Source organism: Hemicordylus capensis, chromosome 5, assembly GCF_027244095.1.
Source record: "Hemicordylus capensis ecotype Gifberg chromosome 5, rHemCap1.1.pri, whole genome shotgun sequence".
NCBI lineage: Eukaryota > Metazoa > Chordata > Lepidosauria > Squamata > Cordylidae > Hemicordylus > Hemicordylus capensis.
Window position 1 is genome coordinate 257300490 of NC_069661.1, and position 21426 is coordinate 257321915.

Sequence of the window (21426 nt, forward strand, 5' to 3'; positions counted from 1 at the left end):
GGTTCCAAAATTGCCTAGGTGCACCACTGGTCTTACATTCAGGTTCTTCTTCTATTTGGGTAAATGCAGTAAAAAGGTCAAGGCCACGATGACAACAGGAACTAGTTCCAGATATTTCCAGAAGCTTCCAGTTTGCAAACCTATCCCAAAAGGTGATGAACCTTTTCTTCCAAAGATGATGAGATAATTGGTATTGCTGTGGGGAGGAGAAATGACTCAAGGAGAATGCTTCCTTTCCAAAATACAAGCACACTTCCTTGTTGGCCATTGGAACTTGGCATTTGCATACCATTGAGGTCAAGAAAAGTTCCTGTACTAAACAGGGCGTTGGACTAGAAAGCCTCCAAAATCCCTTCTATGATGCTATTATTGTAACAGCACTCTAGCATGCCATGATTCTCTTGGCCATCAAAAGAGATCTCTGGAACTCTCTACAGTTATTATATCTGTATAAACTGTCCTAATACATTATTTAACTGACCTAGGAAGAAGCAATGTCCTTGTGTCATTTCGTTTCTACTCTCTTAAACCTACCCCTTGTTTTGGTAAAGTTCCACTGTTCACAGAACCCTTTACTTTTAGCTATACAATGAGGAGGAGGAGGAGGAGAAGTAGGAGGAGGAGGAAGAAGAGTTAAATTGACAGGCAGTGTTGAGATAGCTGCCTCCCAGCACACCTTCCTCTGTGCTATCACAATCCACACCTGCCTTTCAGCAGAGGTGTGGTGGTGACTGTGAATGCTGGATAGTGACCCGAGGCAGCCAATCAGCATGCAGCTTGAGCCACAGGGCTGCTTGCTGGCTGGGCTACATGGAAAGAGGATGAGGCACTCAGAGGCCATGGTAGACACCAAGGAACAGTAGTGCAGGAGTCAAATGGCACAGAGACTCAGAAGGGGAGCAAGGGATGGTAGCCTGGAAACCCTAAGAGGACGAAACTCAAGCAGAAGGTACAGAAGGAGGTCAACTTAAAATGAGAGGAGGACATGTGGTGATGCAATGGCCACCAGCCTGGGTGGCTTTAAGAAGGGCTTAGACCAATTCACGGAGCACAGGTCTATCAATGGCTACTAGTCTAGTGGCTATTGGCCACCTCCAGCCTCGGAGGCAAGATGCCTCTCAATACCAGTTGCAGAGGAGCAACAGCAGGAGGGAGGGCATGCACATACCTCTTGCCTGTGGGCTCCCCAGAGGCATCTGGTGGGACACTGAAGGAATAGATAGGCCTTGGGCCTGATCCAGCAGGGCTGTTCTTATGTTCTTATGACACCAATCCTGGTCCTCTCTGCTGATGTGGGCTATACTACTGTGTGTGGGGGGGATTTACTCAGACAACCTATGGATACGCAATCCAAATCCTGAGTTTGGAAACCTAATTTGTTTTCTTCTTTTCCTTCCCACACACAACTTTTTCTGAGAGCTTTAAAAAAAAATTGAGAGTGCTTAGCAGCTTATCTCATTCTGCTCTCTAGCTAACATCTAAATCACATCTGCAGATGTGATTTCTCAAACGCTGCACTTGAGTACAGCATATAAAATGGATCCCCACCCGCTATCTGCTCATGGATAGAGTGGCGCTTGTTTCTTGGGGACACCCAGGCTGCCCGATCACAGAAGTGCCCGCCATCATGGATGCCTCTTCCGACAAACACCGCTGTAACCGTGAGCAGGATGCTGGCAGGGATGACGGACGGGGCTGCCGTGGAACTTCTGACCCCGTTTAAACACTGTACTCAAGTGCAGCATCTGAGGAATAATGGGGCTATTCCCATGATGGCATTACAGGTGGGCAGGGGCGGAGGCAGGGCTCAACCTACCTTCCCCCAGACCTTCCCCTTTTGCCCCTGTGGTGCCTAAACCACATGCCCCCATGATCCACGCTGCTTCTGGCAACACAGATGAGCAGAAGCCGGGACTCATTTTCCCAGCCTCCGCATATCCCACAAGGCACCATGCAATGAGCACGGTGCCCTGGGCGATCCCCCCATCAGACTCTAGCCGCCTGTCTCTGCTTCTCCGAGGAGACACACCAGCCCAGCAGCCGAGTTAAGGCAGCGCTTCCTCCCTTAACCTGGTCTAAGAGCCAGGCTTAAGAGCAGGGCTAGGCTGGGCGGGAGCATCAGGATCTGCGTGCATCCTGGCACTTCATGTTGGGAATTCTCTCTGGTAAGAGATACCCTTCTATTACAGCAGAGTGCACAGAGGCAAAACACAGTGGAGCCTGCCCAGGCATGCATGTCTGCTAAGAGCAAAAGAAACTTGGAGCCAGTTCATAGTTTCAAATCAATATGAGGAGTCTTTCTTGGAGAACTCCATTCTAGATAGGAAAGTGGAGAGATCGAGTCTCTAATCTATCCAGCTAACTGGATGCAGAGAGAAGCTGTCTGCATCTCTGCACACATGGTGCAGAGAGAGAAGTGAGCGTGTGTGATAGAGGGAAGAAAGGAAAGAAGGAAGTGAGAGAGAGGCAGGCAGGCAGGAAGTCCCTGAGAATAGCAATCTACATACCAAAGGGATAGTGTCAGAGCAGTAGAGAGGAGGACTGACCAGTGTCTTGACCCCTCTAGCCCTCTGACTCACTAGTCTGTCCCCCTGTCATTGAGGCATGAGACAGTGCAAAGTCCTTCACTTCCAACACTTCACACACGCAGTCCAGCCTGGGCTAGATGGCCTGTGATAACAGCCTCAATATCCAAAGAGGGCTTGGTTTAAAGATGCTTCTGGTTTTCCTCATCAGGTTGGCCTCTGTTCCCTTTGTACCTCTCCTCAGAATCATTCTGGACTCATCATCCTCCAGCCCGTTCTGGGCTGCATAATATTGTGCCCCAATTTAGCCCCAAAGAACAGGAGGAGGTGACCACTGGTTGTTGCTTAGCAACCACCAAATTCTGGCACTTCATGCAGCCCTTTGGTGTGGGGAGTCATTGGGCACAGTAGCAAACTCCAGAATAAGCAAAAGGACACACAGGCCTTAGGGTGAACCAGTGCTTTGATATAGCCATTGAGCTTGTTCTCAGGACCAGCTTTACCTGGGCTAGAGCAGGCCTACCCAGGTAGAGCTGCACGTGAGGACTGCCAGGATTGGGACCAATCACGGCACTCTTTGGCTGGGCAGCCCAGGGTGTTTTGTTTTGTTTTGTTAAAAAAAAACCTGGGCTAAAAGTGAGGTAGGGGCGCATATGCACGTCCTGTTCTCTCACTGCCCGGTCGTGTGGGCAGCTGAGTTGCCGAAAGCTCCTGTCGGGCTGCTGGCAGCCATTTAAATGAGAGATGCTGGCCAAAGGAGCAACCCTGCCTCTAGCATTTCAGTGCATTGTGGGATATCTGGAGGCCAGGCATCCTTCCCTCAGCCTGTGAATCAGTGTGCTGCGCACTTCAGTGCCGATCATGTGGGCACATGCGTGGTGGTGCTCGCAGGGAACCAGCAATCATAGGGGGTGGGGGGAGGTAGGACCCTGCTTTCCCTGCAGCCCTCCTCAACCCCCGCATGGTGGCCATGTGAGCAATCGGATCTTCATGGCGGGTTATTTCTTCTTGTCCTCCAAGGCATGGCCCCCAAAGCAGACACAGGAGCCAAGAAGGGAGAAGGAGCCAAGAAGGGCGAAGGAGCCAAGAAGGGCGAAGAAGCCAAGAAGCCATCTTGCCTGCAGACCTTCCGGACTCGTTTTGAAAGTGTTCCCATAACTGTCATGTGGGGCTTTCTCGCTGTCGGCATGATCATTTTGATGATAGTACTGATCACATTAATCGTGTTTTGTAAGTTCGGCTCTACCTGTTAATCCACTCTGTTCTGAAGGAACGACTGGAATCTGCTAGGCTGCCTGTTTCCCCTTGCTGTACACCGTGCCTGGTGCTCCTAACATTAAGGCCCGATGCGGATATTGGTCTGCTGTCACAGTACACTCTGGGATGTATCAAAAGGCATCTTTTGCAATGAAATTTCCCAAGGTGTTTGGAAGAAGCCTGCTTTGATACCTCCTCATGGAAATGGCCCGTTTATTATTTATTTATTTATTAGATTTATATACCGGCCTTCCAAAATGGCTCAGGGTGGTTCACAAATGGATCTCAGAGGAACAAGAGATTGCCTAGCCTCCTCCCACAAGGGGCAACATTATCTACTCCGCATCCATCCATCCAACCAAGAGCAGCTGATCCTAACAATCCAGGGAAGCATCAAAGGAGGCAGCTAAGGGGCTCCTCCCCCCCCCCACTCCTCTACCCGATGAAGGGCCAGCCTGCAGGCAGTGCGGCTTCTGGGCCTGCGCAGATCTACCTGATGAAGGGGCAGCTTTCAGGTGGGGCAGGAGGAGAGGAGCCACCTGAGCTGCCTCCTTTGGTGCCCCCCGGATGGTTTGGACCAGCTGCTACTGCGCGCAGCAGTGTGTGCCAAGGATATTGCAGTGGCACGGCCAAAGCACCTTTCTTGCACCTTGCCTGGATGCTGGACATTTGGCCAGAACGCTCGACCAGAAAACTAACGGTGCCCCTCAAGCATTCAACTTGGCCCTTGAAACCCCTCACAAATCAGGAGAGGATGGGGTTAAGGTGTTGATGTAATGCTTAAAGGGGAGGGGGTCTGACTTTGGTGGCCAAGACAGGGTGGCAGGTGGCAACGCCAGTGCCCAGCCTTGAATACTAGCCAGATGGGTCCCCCTCCGCATGCTCAGCAAGAAGACATCAGAAGAGAAAGGCTGCTGCTAATGGCCCCAACACACTCCCTGGAACAGTAGCTGGGAAGGTGGGGGCGGAGCGGGTGTGTCAGCAAATGTTAGCAGACATCATGCGTGGGAAGGAAGGATACTGATACTGATACCAGCCTCCTGCCACCCTTTCTAATGCTATCTGGGCAGGCAGGGCCCCCCTCCTATCAGGCCAGTGTTGAATAGCTACACCTCCTGGCCCTAAGGGAAGCCTTTCCCCCGTGCCAAGTTGGCAGAGGATGCAAGGTGCGTTAGCAGAATAGGAAGGGAGACCACAGCAAAGGAGGCTGATTGAACCACACCAGCTCTGCTTCTTGATATTGATGGAGGCTGTTTGCCTATGGGAGTAACCGTTTTTATTAGCCTACTTTCCAGTAGGCTTATGAGATCACCCTGCTTTTTGTGTGTCCGTCCGTATGTCCCTCCCCCCATCAACTTTGCAACGCCTGGACCAACATGTACCCAAACCAGTACAGTTGTAAAGACACATAGGGACACCTCAACGGCGTGGTTTGTGATGATTTCACCCACCCCAATCCAAGATGGCAGCCGTGTAAACTTTTGAGGTGCAAGTGGGCTAACTTGTGAACCATTTAACCGAATTGAACCAGATTTGCTTCAGCTATAGGGACACATAGGGATGCCCAAATGGTGTGGTGTGTGATGATGTCATCCACTCCAGTTCAAGAAGGCGGCTACATGAACATCTGAGACACATGCGGGCTAATTTGTGGACTGTCTAACCAATTTAAACCAAATTAGGTACAGTTGCAGTGAGTGACTGATTGGGACACCTCAGCGGCATAGTTTGTGATGATGTAATCCACACTGATCCAAGATGACAGATGCATAAACTTTTGAGGCACAAGTGGGCTAACTTGTGAACCGCTTAACCGATTTGAACCAAATTTGCTGCAGCTGCAGGGACACCTCAGTGGTGTAGATTGTGAGGATGTCATCCACCCTAATTCAAGATGGTGGACACATAAACTTTTGAGGCACAAGTGCACTAATTTGTGGACTGTCTTACCGATTTGAACCAAATTTGGTACAGTTGTAGTGAGTGACACACAGGGAGACCTCAGTGGTGTAGTTTGTAATGATGTCATCCACCCCAATCCAAGATGGCAGATGCATGAACATTTGAGGCACAAGAGATCTAACTTGTGAACCTCCATTTGAACCAAATTTAGTCCAGTTGTAGAGACAGCGACAGGAAAGTAGGCTGATTAGTTCTTTCTAGAACAACTTGTTTCTCATGAAATGACTAAAATGTTCCAGGGAGAACATTCCAGAACTGGATATTTCTAACAGTTAACCCCTCTCCCCACCCCAGTTATTTGCTGTTGGGCTTGTAGCCATAGCTCCTGGTATGCTCAGTTTCCCTGGAGCCAAATATGCCATCTCCACTCTAAGATCAGTGTGGAGTGCTGCCACTTTTGGCATCCCTGTTTTCTTTTGTGAAGCACTTGTTTCTCTAGAGGATGATCCGTGATCAGAAGGCAACAGACTCAAACTCTTGACTCTTGACATGATCAGTTGCTAGTGGCCAGCTTGACGGGCCATCTTCCCACTTCTCTGCTCAGCATCTTCCAAAGGAGGCACTATAAACAGTTTCACGTAGGCAGCATTGACTGATTTCTAAGAAACCTTTAAAGAGCACTTAATACATCCAATGATTCTGACTATTACAAAAGAAAATCTGACTTAACAGAGATGTATTTCAGTCACTCCGACTCAATAGAAGCTCCCTGCTGTTACATCTGATTAGATCTGACAAAGTCGAACACAGGCACTATCACATCTGACAACTTTCTCGAATCCAACACAAGACCGGGCCCTAGAAACAACCGACTTTTTCAAGTTAGATTTTTTTTAAAGTATGATAAAAGGTTGTTGTTTCATGGATTTCTGCAGATTTCCTGTAGATGATGCTAAGAATATAACACAATGTTCTTCTTTCTAGTGAGGATTTTCAATTATATTTCTTGAAGAAATTGTGGTATTTTCCCATTTTATTTGTACCATTCACTCATATGAACCTGCCAGGGCCCTCCATTGGGAATCTCAGGCCATGCTCATGGCTCTGCCACTAATAAATGTCTGGCTGGCGGGACTAGATACAGGTCCTTTTTTGTTGTGGCCCCTCGACTTTGGAATGTCCTCCTGGGGAAACTTCACCATGCTTCCTCCCTCATTGTTTTTAAGAAACAACTGAAGACACATCTTTCTGGAGAGGATATTTTAACCTCTGCATTTTATTTATTTATTTAGCATATTTTTATACCGCCCAAAACTTACATTTCTGGGCGGTTTACAACAAGATTAAAAAAATAAAATAAAAGCAAGAAATTTAAAACACAATTTAAAATTTTGAAACAATATTCTAAAAACAACATTAAAACAATCAAAACAATATCAGTTAAATTTATCTAGTAGGTTTCTTAGTGTTTAGTTTTTCATTTTCATTTTTTAAATTTTAATTGTAGTTTTAGCCTGGTCTTTTAACATTTAAAACTCATTCTATACTATATTGCATTTTATATTGTATCTATTTTATTAATGTTGTAAACTGCCCCAAGCAATACTGCATTGAAGGGGCAGGGTATAAATATTTTAATAATAATAATAATAATAATAATAATAATAATAATTATTATTATTATTATTAATAATAATTTTAAAAAACCAGCCTCTGAAACACATTCTGGAGAGGCACTGCCCAGTGAACGGAGGCCCAGCACCAATAGTCTCACGCTGTAGAAAGCATATACATATAATCACTGGGAGGCAAGTCTTCAGTTTTTTAGGGAGCGGTCTCTGAAAATCAGGCAGTTGAACATCTAAGCAGCCATCTTGTGTTATTAATTTTAGATGTCGATGCTGCCGCAGGGATCAGCCTTAAAGAGCCAATGCAAGAGCTGAAAAGCAGTTGGGCGGGTATTCTCAAAGATTCGACGCTTAGAAAAAGTTGTAAGTGGAAGGACAAGAATGATCAAGATTGAGAGGGTTGGAAACTGATTCCCATCTGACAAATTCACCAGGCAGAGGAGAAAAGGAGAGAGCTAGACAAGGGCAAGCCTCTCCCCCAGCCACTGTTCATAAGAACAGCCCTGCTGGATCAGGCCCAAGGCCCATCTAGTCCAGCATACTGTTTCACCAAATGCTGCTGGAAGCCACAGGCAGGAGTTGAGGGCATGCCCCCTCTCCTGCTGTTACTCCCCTGCAACTGGTACTCACAGGCATCCTGCCTTTGAGGCTGGAGATGGTCTATAACCCTCCGACTAGTAGCTGATGATAGACTTCTTTTCCATGAAGTTATCCAAACTCCTCTTAAAGCCATCCAGGTTGTTGGCTGTCACCATATATTGTGGCAGAGAATCCCACAAGTTGATTATGTGTTGTGTGATAAAGTACTTCTGTTTGTTGGTCCTAGATTTCCTGGCAATCAATTTCATGGGATGACCCCTGGTTCTAGTGTTATGGGAGAGGGAGAAGAATTTCTCTTTCTTCACACCATGCATCATTTCATACACCTCCATCATGTCTCCCCGCAGTCATCTTTTTTCTAAACTAAAAAGCCCCAGGTGTTGTAGCCTTGCCTCATAAGAAAGGTGCTCTAGGCCCCTAGTCATCTTGGTTGCCCTCTTCTGCACCAATTCTACAATGTCCTTTTTTAGATGTGGTGACCAGAATTGTACGCAGTACTCCAGGTGTAGCAGCACCACAAATGAGATTTTCAATACAAACCATGAATCCACTCTCATTTGCTATCAGAGAATTCACACTAAGAACACCTCAGAAACAACAGAACTCTGTACCCCATGGGTTGGAAACCCATGGGGGTGGCTGGCACCCTCTTTTCACTACACCACCGCTCACTCTCGGCCACCCCAGCGCCCCCCAAGTGCAGTTATGGGGCTGCTGAAACCTACGTGATTCCCTATGGAGAAAAACCTTAAAGATGCATGAACTTCAACAGTTCACCAAAAATCAGCCTTTTGCCCAATCCCTCTGCAATTTGGGTGGTATCCTCCACCCATTAGGCACTACCACCCCACCCCACTCTTCCACCCCAGATCCCACTTTATGCCCCAAATCTGCCCCAAAGACACTAAAACTTCAAAAATCCACAAAAAAATCAGTCCTTTGCCCAATTCCTCTGCAATTTGGGTAGTAGCCTCCACTCATTAGGCACTAACACCTCACCCCACTCTTTTGGCCCTGGGACCCAGTTTTTTAATCAGAATTGATTCAGATTTGGATTAATTCGGATCCAAATCAAATCTGAGGTGATTCGGATGGGTCAGATTCGGACCCCAAAACAAATCAGGGGTGTTTTGATTTGGATCCGAATAGAAACACCAAAAATCCAAATTGCACACCCCTATGCTGGACTAGATGGGCCTTGGGCCTGATCCAGCAGAGCTGTTCTTATGTTCTTATGGATTATTCAGGTGATTGTAGACAAAACAAATCACCCCTTTGCTCAATTTCCCAGATTTGGATACAAAACAAATCACCCCAGATTTAGTCCCCCCAAATTCAGAGATTTGGACCTCCATTTTGTGGCCAAAGTGGATTGGGTGGTAGTGCCCAATTGTGCAAGGAAGCTACCACCCATATTTCAAATAAATTGGGCAAAGGGGTAATTTAAAAAAGATTTTTGAAGTTCACAAATCTTTAAGCTTTTTCCCTTAAGGAATAATGGGGATTTCATCAGCCTTAGTTATAACTCCCCGGTGGGGGGGGGGGTTGCACAAGGGTGGCCCAGAGTGGGATGTGGTGTAGTGCACATAGGGTGTCAACCACCCCCTGAACAACAAGCCCATGGGACACTGGGTTCTGTTGTTTTCAATGTCCTGAGAGTTGATTCTCTGGTAGGAAATGAGAGTGGATTCCTGTTCTGGACCACCCTGGTACCCCCCAAGTGGAGTCATGGGGCTGCTGGAATTCCCCATTATTCCCAATGGCAGAAAATGGCACACAAACTTTAGGGGGGGGGATTAAAAATCACCCCTTTCACCAATTTATTTGAAATCCGGGTGGTAGCAGGCACCCATTGGGGCACTACCACCTGACCCTCTCTTCTGACCCTGATACCCATTTTCTTCCCCAAATCTGCCCCCAAGATATGCCAACTTCAATTAAAAACAACACCCCCTTGCCCAATTTCTTTGAAATCTGGGTGGTAGCTTCCTTGCAGCCATTGGGCACTACCACTCACCACAACCTGCTCTGGGCTAGGGATGTGCCCGAACCGGTTCGGAGGCCGTGCTGGAGGACTCCGAACCGGTCCGGTTCTGAGCTGGTCCGGCGGTTCGGCACGGAGGGGGGCTGTAGCTTTAAGGGTGGGGGGGTAGTACTTAACACACACACCCCGCCGCTCTTCCCCCTCCGGCGCTGTGTTTTTTGCCAAAGTTTCTGGGGCAGCAGTGTTCCTCCCTGCCACCCCTGCCCCCGTCGTTAGCCTGCAAGAGCCGAAGTAAGGAACATGCATGCGCCTGTTCCGCCGCGTGTGCGCACCCGCTGCCGCCGCACGTGCGCTCCACAGACGTCACACATTGTTAGGGAGTACATCCCAAAGTCCCAGGGCAACCCTAGAAAACACCCAATTTTGAGTCACCAACAACTGAGCCAGTGGCAACTGCAACCAGACCTTCCCGACAACCTTAATAGGTGGCGGGGTTCATGAAGAAGTAGGCGTTCTCTTGGCCCCTTCTCTACTAATGTGTGGATGTCTTGACAAAGCCTTAAGTATTGACTTGCCAAACAACCAGAGAGCAAATTTTATTGTTTGATTTAGTTTGATTTCATTATTGCCTTCTGTTTTGCTAGGGGTGGGTCTGCACCTGGTGTTGCTTTGAACTTTTGCATGCTTTTGCTCTTTTTAAATCCTTTATGTGTTTTATATTGTGTCCATAGATGAAATTCATTAGCCACTTAGAATGTGTGTGTGTGTGTGTGTGTGTTCCTCTTTGTGGGGCAGAAAGGACTGTCAAATATTTTAATTCATAAATATGGATGTGAGGAGCTAGGAAGCAGCTTCTGACACTCTGAATGCTTTCAGCTGTGAAAGCAGTTACTGAACTCAGGAATGTGAAGATATATGTAAAGGAGACCACACAGGTACTTGAGAAGACGAAAACAGAATACGGTAAGCATCTTGCTTAGTTTCCTGAGTGAGGATGTTGTGTCTTTGCAGCCAGCCTTGCATATGTGAAGTTCAGGGTCTCCTGCATCTCCCAGAGGGCAATCCTAGAACGTCCTCCTAGAGTTGTCGGTTGGGTAGTAGCAGGCCGTACCACTTGTCTTGCCCTCTCCAGGGAGAGGGGCTTCCTGCCATCCCAGCCCAGTCCTGCTTATTGGCAGAGAAGAAGTCATGTTTCTAGTGTTCCTTGGAGCTCATTCTTTGGTTCTTTCCCTCTCTCCTCCTGCAACTGCTCCATACATCTGAGTATGAACAAGAGTTGATTGGAAGAGCTTGCCTGACTCTTCATCTGGGGCTGGGCTGAGATGTATGTCCTGCCCCCACCCCACCCCCCAGTGCCAGGACTAAGACCATGACCAACATCTCTTTAGAAGGATGTTATACTACCCACCATTGGGTGCTTCCAAAGTTTTAGTTTCCTCAGCTATTGGACCTCTAGTGGCATCAGATCCATGGGTTCAGGGGACTGTTTCTCAGGTTTATATCTGAACTTGCATGGTGCTCCGGGAACAAGTGCATAGCATTGCCAGTCAGTGGATCCCTTGAAGATCGGGTGATGGTGGGATCAACTCATCATCTTCAGGGTATTCAGACCACGGAGCCTGCTCCACTATTCCAGGGGCGCTGTGGGGTTCATATCATCATTTTTGCTTCAAAGAAGAGCAGAGATATGAGGACACTCCTGGCTTAAGTGGCTGAATTCATTCCTTTGCAAGAGAAAGTTCTGCATGGAATGTTATTGCTGCAATCTCTGGATGACAAAACACCTCAGTTCTTCATTTTAGCAATAATAGAGTTAGTAAGAGATTGGTAGAATCTATTATTAATTCTCTTATTGCTGGAATCAAGAGTTGAGGGGGTTTTTTTTTGGTCATTCAGAGATTTATCAGAGAAGTTTAGTTCACCCCAACTCTAGCAGAGCAAACATGTGTGAGCAGAGCAAGCCCATTAAAGAGAGTATCCTGAGACAGACCTTTAATGGTCAAAAGCAAGTAAGGTTCATTGGAGAAGTTACATACTGGATAGAAAGCCTGAGTCCCTGAGCTTTCTGTCTTCATGGGGCAGAGCAGAGAGGGAGAGAAAGAAGCCACGTGGCTAATGGAGAATGTGGCAGAGCAGGGAGCCAGAAGGAGGGAGGGAGAGACCCCCTGAGAGGATCGGCCTACCCATCACAGTCATTGGCCCAAGAACAAAAAGAAAGACAATGCAAATCACAATAAAGATAATACGAATCGTACAAAATATAACGAGGCGAGTCTCACGATCATTGAGACTTGCCTGATTGGGGTTTGTGGGGGTTTGTGGGGCTCAGCCTGCTCTACCCGCAGACTATCATTCCTGCAGTATATCTTTGGGATGAGGGATTGTTCCAATAATGATGCAATTCAAGATCCGGGCTGGTATGATTACTGGATGCAGTATTCAATAATGGCTTGTACCAGATTGGACTGAGATCTGATACAGTAATTTCATCCATGCATAGCCCTACTGGGTATGCTGAGAAGAGAAGAGAAGATTAAGGGAAGAGGGGCAAACCACCCTCAAATATCTGAAGGCCCTTCCCCTAGAAGAAGGAGCAGCCTTGCTCTGTCTCACTGCTCCTGGGGGCAGGGCTCAAAGCCTTGGGTTGAAATGACAAGGAAGCAGATCTAGCCTAGGCCCTGGGAAGAGTTCCTTGACTGCAAGAGCAGTCTGACAGTGGAACCATCTGTCTCATGCAATGGTGGGCTCTCCTTCACTGAAGGTTTTCCAACGGAGGCTGGATGGCCCCCTGATCAGGGATGCGGCTGTAATTTCCTGCACTGAGCTGGGGATTTTGAAGAGAAGGCCTCCACAGTCCTTTCCCATGCTAATTTTCTATGATTCTCTACATGGGATTATCCAGTTAATCAGCATTTAGATAGATAGATAGATAGATAGATAGATAGATAGATAGATAGGTGGGTCTTGTGATCAAGGAGACCCACCTCCATAGGGTTTGCGGGGAGAGCGGGCTAAGCCTGCTCTCCCTGCAGACAAGCAGGGCGGTAGCCCTGGGCGGCCGGATTGGCCGCCCACACGACTGCCAGCTCTGTTACGGTCCTGGCAGAGGCTGGGAGGATCGGGGGCCGGAAGCTCCCAGCAATGCGCAGGGCATACTGGAGAGACGCCCGAGCCAGGAGCTGCTTTTAAGCCTCCTGGTCGGGGGTCTACTTGTGAGTTGCTGCGGCGCGGGGGTGCAGGATGGTGCGGGATGGTGTGGAGTTGCTGTGGTGTGGTTTATTCGAGCAGCAAAAATTGGGCTAGGCTTTCCTAGCCCGATTTTTGCTGCTCATGGGAATAGCCCCAGGGAGTCTCTCCCCTATAGGCCTTACAATAAGGAATGAGTCCCAGCGGAATCTCCCCAGTCTGAGCCCTAAGCTGCAGTCCCTGCTGCATCAGACTCTTCTCATTGGAACACAGGAAGCTGCCATATACTGAGTCAGACCCTGGGTCCATCTAGCTCAGTATTGTCTTCACAGACTGGCAGCGGCTTCTCCAAGACTGCAGGCAGAAACCTTGCCCTTCTCTCTTTTTAGGCAAAGTCTTTCAAAGCACAGCCTCCAAAAGGGCTTTTCATGGCTGGCAGCTTCATGGGAGGAGCCTCTACTACCTTTCGAAAGGAGAAAAGACCTGGCACGATGCGGAACACTTTTGCATGTCCAGAGATACCCACCTGGCCTCCGTCCTCAGTGATGAAGAACAGGTTTTACATTCCCCCCCCACACACACACTGATATTTGGGGTCCCTCTATGAAGTACTCCACTTTCCTTTATGCTGGTATCTTTCTGTTCACCTCCTTTGTTTAATTCCCAGTGCAAATAATTATGATACAGTGATCCAAAAACCATCGGCCGAAGATGAGAGTTAAAATGCTTTGAATTTTCAGCTGTACTCTAAAAAGCGTGGACATTGCCCGTTAGGGTGCCCATCTTAACGCCCGCACCATGCAAGCTGTAAAGACATTATGCATCTGTTCGGCCTGTGCAGTCAGATAGCTCCGAGAAGCCTGTCAGACCCTACAGTGCCTATGTTGGGACTATCGGGATTAATTCCACAAATGACAGTTGGGACTCCAACTCAATTCCCTCCTGGAATTCTTTCGGAGTTCTGACATGCCTATCGGAACTCCCCCGCCCCGCCCCATACCCTCCCCCTCCCTTCCCTTGCCTTCTCCCTGCCTTCCATCCTTACCTGGGACCAGGTGGGGGCCCAGGACAGCAGGCAAGTTTCTCTCTTTGCTCTTACAGAGGTCCGGAATAAGCTCTTTGGCCTTTCATGCAGCTGACAATTTTCAGCCGAGGTGCACCACCAGCTGAGAATGTGTGCTGGTGGTATTTGAGGAGCAGCAAAGATGTTGAGCGTGTGCTGCATAATTCTTTCCAATGCAAATTATACGTGCTAATAAGTGACCAAGGCTTCTGGCCCTACCGGTCTTGGGTTAGCCCAAAGCCAAAGGCTGCTTCATTCTTTGGCAATGTATGGTAGCATGAAAACCGGAGTGGCAATTTGTATGTGAACCTAAAGGTACAGCGAACGTCCCTAAGTTCTGGACACTGTTGATGTTTCTTGGTGTATTCCCAGCAACATTCAGTGTGACTTGACTTAGTTAAAATGTTGTTATAGAATGTTACCATTAGGAGTATGTAAAGGTAACCATAAGGTGTGCCATCAAGTCAATTTTGACTCCTGGCATCCACAGAGCCCTGTGGTTTTCTTTGGTAGAATACAGGAGGTGTTTACCAATATTGCTGTCTCCTGCGCAGTATGAGATGATGCCTTTCAGGATCTTCCTATATCACTGCTGCCCGATATAGGTGTTTCCCATAGTCTGGGAAACATACCAGCGGGGATTCGAACCAGCAACCTTCTGCTTTTGGTACATGTCTAGATACAAGTCTGGGGAGAAGTGCCAAGCCCCAGCTTCAGGGCCAGTCCAAGGCTCAAGGGTGCCCCAGGCAAAGGATTTGAACTCGGGTCTCCCCAGTCCTCATCTATATCGCCTGGATAAATTTACATTCTGGTAATGACAAAGAGGCCAGATCTCTAGATACCCTAAATGACTGTGCCTTAGAACAGTTGGTTGTGTGGAAACAAAAGAGAAAGAAGGTGATCTAGCACTCAGTCCGAAGTGCTGCTCAGGACCTGGTGTGAGTATTGTGGAACTGATAGGGAGCAGTGACCACAGCAAGATCCAAGTCAGCTTTTATGTAAATGGAGCACTGCCAAGGAAGTCCAACACAGATGCGTTGGACTTCAGAAGAGGACCCTCAAAAATGAGGGGAATGGTAAAAAGGAAGCTGAGAGGAGGGTCAAATCACTTCAGAAAGCAGGGGACTGATTCAAAGCCACAATACTAGAAATGGTGGTCATTCACACAGTCAAAGCCTAGCCCGATTTTTGCTGGTCGTGTAAACCACTGGGCTCGCAGGCCAGCCCGGTGGTTTACAAGCAGGTAACCCGCTTAATTGCCCCTGCCTTTAGCCTAGTTTAGTAGAGCGAGCACTCCGCTAACCCCGTCTTTGTGCTCATGTGTTGCTGCGGCGCAGCTCCGCACCGTGGCAACTCACGAGTAGACCCTGACGGGGAGGCTAAAAAGCAGCCTCCCGGCTCGGGGGTCTCTCCAGTATGCCCTGCGAACCCACACAGAGCATGCTACTACACAGATGTGGTAAAACTGCCGCCCTGTAACCAGAAGGTTACAAGTTCGATCCTGACCAGGGGCTCAAGGTTGACTCAGCCTTCCATCCTTCCGAGGTCAGTAAAATGAGTACCCAGAATGTTGGGGGCAATATGCTAAATCATTGTAAACCGCTTAGAGAGCTTCCAGCTATAGAGCGGTATATAAATGTAAGTGCTGTTGCTATTGCTATTGCTACTTATGAGTTGCCATGGTGCAGAGCCGTGCCGCAGCAACACACAAGCACAAAGACGGGGTCAGCAGAGCGCTCGCTCCACTAAACCCGGATAAGGGCAGGGGCAATTAAGCGGGTTACCCACTTGTAAGCCAGGTTTTTCTCCTACCTTGCACCCACACAACCAAAAATTGGGAGCACACACAGCTCCCAAATCTGGTTAGAACACAGTTTCCGTTTGTGTGAATGACCTCGCTCAGTTGGAATGTAGACCAAGGGAAAAAGGCAACACTAAGTTAGAGGAAGGGATTTGCCAGCGGCCTCTTCCGGTCTTCCCCTGGCATTCCAAAAACTTGCACGGTCTGGATCCAATCCTTGGCCACCTTTGGAACAGGGATGAGGATGACAAGAAGCTGCTGGCCATCCATTCTTCCCCCACCCCCTTGCAAAGATTTGCCACTCCTTTATGGGGTCCCTCGGGGCTCAGTTCTCGCACCCATTCTTTTTAACATCTACGTGAAACCTCTGGGACAGGTCATCTGTCAATTTGGGGTGAGATTCCATCAATATGCTGAGGATTGAGTATCATTGGCTGTATATTATCATCCCAGTATTATCACCCCAGTCCACTCCGGAGATGCTGTTTCTGTGCTTGCCCAGGGAGGCTGTCAGGGTCTGGATGAGCCAAAACAATGAGCTCATCATCATTTTTTTATTTATTTAACATAATTTTTATACCACCCCAAACTTATGTTTCTGGGCGGTTCACAACAAAATAAAAACAACGTTAAAACATTAGTTAAAAACAAAAACAAGACATTTAAAAAATGACAATTTAAACATTTTAAAACAATATTCTAAAACAACATTAAAAACAATCAAACCAGTATAAGTTAAAAGCCTGGCTGAACAGGTGCGTCTTTAAAGAATTTTAAAAAATTGTCAGAGATGGGGAGGCTCTTATTTCACTAGGGAGCGCATTCCAAAGCCTCGGAGCAGCAACAGAGAAGGCCCGTCCCTGAGTAGCCACCAGACGAGCCAGTGGCAAATGCAGACGGACCTCCTAATGATCTCAATGGGCGGTGGGGTTCATAAGGAAGAAGTTCTCTTAAACATCTTCTCTTAAGGGAAGAGGTTCTCTTAAATAATCAAAACCCTTTGTTCTACCTGTGTTTGGGAGCTGAGTGTGCTCCAAATTTTCGGTTGTGTGGAAGCAAGGTAAGAGGAAAACCTGGGTAGAAGCGATTCCATGGAAGCAAGGTACCCAGTTAAAAGAAAAAGGAAAGCCAGGTTTTCCTCTTACCTTGCTTCCACTCAACTGAAAACTAGGAGCAAACACAGCTTCCAAACCTGGGTAGAACACAGTTTTTGGTTGTGTGAATTACCTCTTTGGTAAATGATGGGCCTCTCCAACAAGCTGTATATATCTTTAAATATGAAAATATCAAATTAGAAGGTTGTATGTAATTGTAACAAATAATTAACTGCATCTATTCACATCACAGAAGCAAATTTTTGTTGGCCCAGAATGTTGGAAATTCTCTGTGGTGAGAGAATCCCTTTCTCATTATAGCAGAGTGCACAGAGGCACAACACAGCGGAATTTACTTAGGCATGCGTGTATGCTGAGAGTAAAGTAACTTGGAGCCAATTCATAGTTTCAAATCAATAGATAAGGCATTTATTAAGGAACTCCATTCTCGATAGGAAAGTGAGGATTTAGGATCTCTAATCTATCTATCTAGCTGGATGCAGATGGATTCTGCATCTTCTCTGCACTCATGGTGCAGGGAGAGAGGCTTGCCATGTTACAAGGTAGAAGGACAGGTAGGGAAGAGAGAGAGGAAGGAAGTTAATCCCTAAGAGTACCAATCTGCATTTCAAAGGGATAGTGTCAGAGCAGTGGAGAAGGGGTGACCATGACCAATGTCTTGACCTTCTAGCCCTCTGACTCACTAGTCTGTCCTCCACTGTCTGAGACAAGAGACAAAGTCCTTTAACTTCCAACACAGAATAAAGCAAGCAGCGTACATAACCCTGACTCACTGCTATCTATTGATGCACATGCTTTGGAGCTAATATGACCTCCTGTCATGCACGGCTGCTGTGCCTCTTTTTATTAATTTATTAATTAAAAGATTTAATATACCACCCGATCCACAGACACAGGGCGGTGTACAAAGCAAGAACAACATCTGAGGTTTAAAACAAAAACAAAAACACTAAACTAAAGGGCAAACGCCTGGCAGAAAAGAAATGTCTTCAATAAAGTTTTAAAGGCTGAAAGGGAGGAGGCAGACCGAATCTGTGGGGGGAGAGAATTCCAATGTGAAGGGGCAGCAACAGAGAAAGCCCTTCCATGGGCCCGAGTACTATGGACCTCTCTGACCGAAAGAAGGAAAACCTGAGAGGATCTCACAGGACGGGACAGGACTGGCCGGGAGAGGCAGTCCTGCAGGTCAGCAGGTGCTAAGGCCGGAAGAGTTTTAAAGTTGAGAACCAGCACTTTGAATTGAACCCAGAAGCCAATTGGTAACCAGTGCAGCGACCGCAAGAGAGGTGTCACACTGTCATATCTCCTAGTGCCCATAGTGCCGCATTCTGGACCAACTGAAGCTTCTGGATCATCTTCAAAAGCAACCCCAGATAGAGTGCATGGCAGTAATCCAAACAAGAGATGATGAGGGGATGAGTTACCATTGTCAGGGCCTGCCGGTCGAGATAGGGCCGCAACTGGTGGACCAGCCGAAGCTGGGCAAAGGCACCTCTGGCCATGGCCGCCACCTGTTGTTTGAGCAGGAGGTGCGAGTCAAGAGGACCCCCAAGTTGCAGACCACCTCCTTCAGGGACAGCGCAACCCTATCCAAAGAGAGCCTCAGACTCGGCAATTGGCCAGGTCAAGAAGTAAGCAAAAGCAACTTAGTCTTGGTGGGATTAAGTCTGAGCTTGTTTTAGATCATCCAAACCCTGACAGCCTCCAGACACTGGGAAAGCACAGAAACAGCATCTCCAAAGTGGACTGGGGTGGCAATATACAGCTGAGTATCATCGACATAATGATGGAATCCCTCCCCAAACTGATGGATGATCTGCCCCAGTGGTTTCATGTAGATGTTAAAAAGAATGAGTGCGAGAACTTAGCCCTGAGGGACTCCATAAAGGAGTGGCCACAGGGCAGAGCACTCACCACCACTACACACTGAAGGAGAGGACACACCAACTGAAAATGCCCTCTAAGGAAGAAATCTTTTCTTTTTGCAGAAATTCATCACCTCTCAGCTCAAGCGCCCTGCCTGGATTGGCCTTACAGATGAAAATGAGGAAGGCATGTGGGAATGGACAGATGGCTCCCGGTTCACTGCACAGTGAGTCTGCAAAGAAGCAGTCCAGGCAGAAAGGCATTCCTGTGTAATATCAGCTCAAGTCTAGGGAAGAACTTGACAGCTCAACCCTCTGGCAGTCTTTGTCCCCAAGTTCCCAGGCTTCAAGCTAAAGTCAAGTTGCCTTACAGAAGTTGCTGTAGGCTCTCATAGACACAAAGACTGCATTCACATGTAGTGCGGAACAGTGAGTCCAATGGACCCACGGTTCTGCTCCCTCTCTCCCCCCCAGCTCTCCTGTCCGAATTTGGACGTCATGGAGAACTCTCTCTGTGCAGTCTTGCTAACTGCAGAGAGGAGGGGGAACTGACTGCCAGGGCTTCCTTATTGACTGAAGGACAGCAGCCAACAGCAGCCGGAGTGAGAAAGAAGTTTCCTCCCTCTAGCTCTAGTTGCAGAACAGGCAGACGTTGGTGCCATTTTAGGATGTAATTCTGCACTGCTAAACCTGAGCTCCAGGAGGTAAAACTCACTACAAACCAAAGGTACAAATCGGAGTCCGGGGAGGGAAACTACGGGTCCATTTTTTGCCGTGACTGTAGTTGCCCACATTCAAACATAGACAAATTGAAACTGGGGGGGCCTTCACCTCTGGTTTCATGTTACGTGTGAATGCAGCCAATGTGGTCCAAGGTAGGGAGGATTGGCCTTACGGAGGAAAATGAGGTAGGCCTGTGGAAATGGACAGATGGCTCCAGGTTCACCACATAATGAGGGAAGGGAGCAGATCTCCAACTAGCTCTGTCTCCTCCATGGTCTCACATAAAGAATGGAGGCCAATGAGCCCTGCACAGTGGTGGCTCCCAGACTGGTGTCTCCGCCAAGGAAGATTCACAGCTGCATCCCCTCCCCAGGGTTGCAAGGATCTGACCTAGAAGGAGCATCTGTGCTCACTCCTCACTGCATTGTTTCCAAAGCTCCCCACAAGATGTGCCTTATCTTGGATACCCACAAGGGCAAAAGGACAGTTCACAGGGCAATCTCTCTTAGCTGGGAGAGGCAATGTTTGGGGTTGCTAAAGGTAGCAGAATTGGGGATGGGGGAGACAGATAGTCCAATTGGAAAGAAAAATGAGTTCATTGATCTCCTGCCATATCCACTGCTTCCTGGGATTCATATTATTATTTTAGGAGGGGTTGGTCAAAAATTAAAACTGGGCTAAAAGTTCTCAGTTGGAGCAAAGCTGCCCATGGCTCACTCTTTTTTCGTGGTGGTTTTTCAGCAGTGGCCTCCTCTGGGCCACTAGCTGCTGGTTATTTTCCTAGAAGTCCCCTAACATTTATTCAACTTGCTGGTGGGTCGCTGGTGGGTCGCCTTCCAGAGGACTCATGGAAGTAAAAATGGCAGCCTCTAATAGCGATACCATTGAGAGTAAGATTGCCCCTCTACTTCACTCCCCGCTTCCCTAAAAAGGCACCCCAGAGTCACCAGCCATTAAGGTGCTGGTGAAATGTGGGGGCAATTTGGCTCAAGACTCACTGACTTCCATTTCCAACTCATTCTGCTATGTGAGTAGACTAAGCCACTCTCTGCCTTCACTGCCTAACACAAGCCCTTTCTCGTAGGTACTGGTCTGAAGGCAAACCCAGCAACCTGGAGCAGAATGGAAGGATGGAAAGAGACTGTGCTGCCATTATACCATCAGCTGGTGTGGCCAACTGGAATGATGCCAGTTGCCATAAGCTAAATGGATGGGTGTGTAAGGAGGACCTAGTGCTTGATGAACTATAAAAGTGGCTAAACCATTTACCTTGAGCAACATTAGACAACACGTTTTTATTTCATTAAACCCTGTGGAAAATCAACTTGGTCACAGAATGAATGACAGCCAATGTCATTCAAGCACTATTCATCAGCTGCTGAAACCAAGAGAGATGCATGTCATCAATAGGCTACGGACCCATGTGTCCTATGCAACGGGTTGGTAGGGAGGCTTGCTGTTTTGACAGAGCAATTTTCTTGTGAAGACAGAACTCTAGGGCAGGACAACATTCAGATGTTGTACCTTTGCTACATCTCCAGAAGGATGTTCTCCTAAAGGAAGTTCCTTCCTTCAGGAGAAGCTGCTCCTGTGGAACGTTTGCCTTTGCTTTTGCCTGGGGTGTCAATCTACAGCAGCAGCAACAACAACAACCATCTGCATCGTGTCCTTCCACCATGTCTGAGACTTTTTTTTTCCCCCAATAGAGGGGAAGAAAAGGAAACCAACTAATTATAAGCTCTGAACATCAAATCCAAACAGTAGTGGCTCGTCCTAA

At 47.7% G+C, this 21426-nt stretch overlaps 1 protein-coding gene across 2 annotated transcripts; it reads left to right on the forward strand.

Moving 5' to 3' along the window:
• Nucleotides 1–804: 804 nt before the first annotated feature.
• Nucleotides 805–20918, forward strand: LOC128328342 (type-2 ice-structuring protein-like). 2 transcript variants are annotated; one of them, XM_053258234.1, is made up of 7 exons: nt 805–949; nt 3546–3755; nt 7577–7675; nt 10773–10859; nt 13472–13638; nt 19050–19153; nt 20734–20918. In XM_053258234.1, the coding sequence occupies exons 2-7, from the start codon at nt 3548–3550 to the stop codon at nt 20897–20899; spliced, it is 831 nt and encodes a 276-aa protein (XP_053114209.1). In that variant the 5' UTR covers nt 805–949; nt 3546–3547; the 3' UTR covers nt 20900–20918. The 2 variants fall into 2 exon arrangements, with proteins under 2 accessions (XP_053114209.1, XP_053114210.1); XM_053258235.1 differs by lacking the exon at nt 13472–13638 and having other exon boundaries at nt 10773–10831.
• The last annotated feature ends 508 nt before the right edge of the window (nt 20919–21426 follow it).

What these genes read in the sequence shown, in the direction of transcription:
- LOC128328342 (XM_053258234.1), top strand. Translation starts at nt 3,548, where the DNA reads ATGGCCCCCAAAGCAGACACAGGAGCCAAGAAGGGAGAAGGAGCCAAG. An exon ending in GATCACATTAATCGTGTTTT is followed by an intron (nt 3,756 to 7,576) that starts GTAAGTTCGGCT and finishes TATTAATTTTAG; the next exon opens with ATGTCGATGCTGCCGCAGGG. An exon ending in TTCGACGCTTAGAAAAAGTT is followed by an intron (nt 7,676 to 10,772) that starts GTAAGTGGAAGG and finishes GAATGCTTTCAG; the next exon opens with CTGTGAAAGCAGTTACTGAA.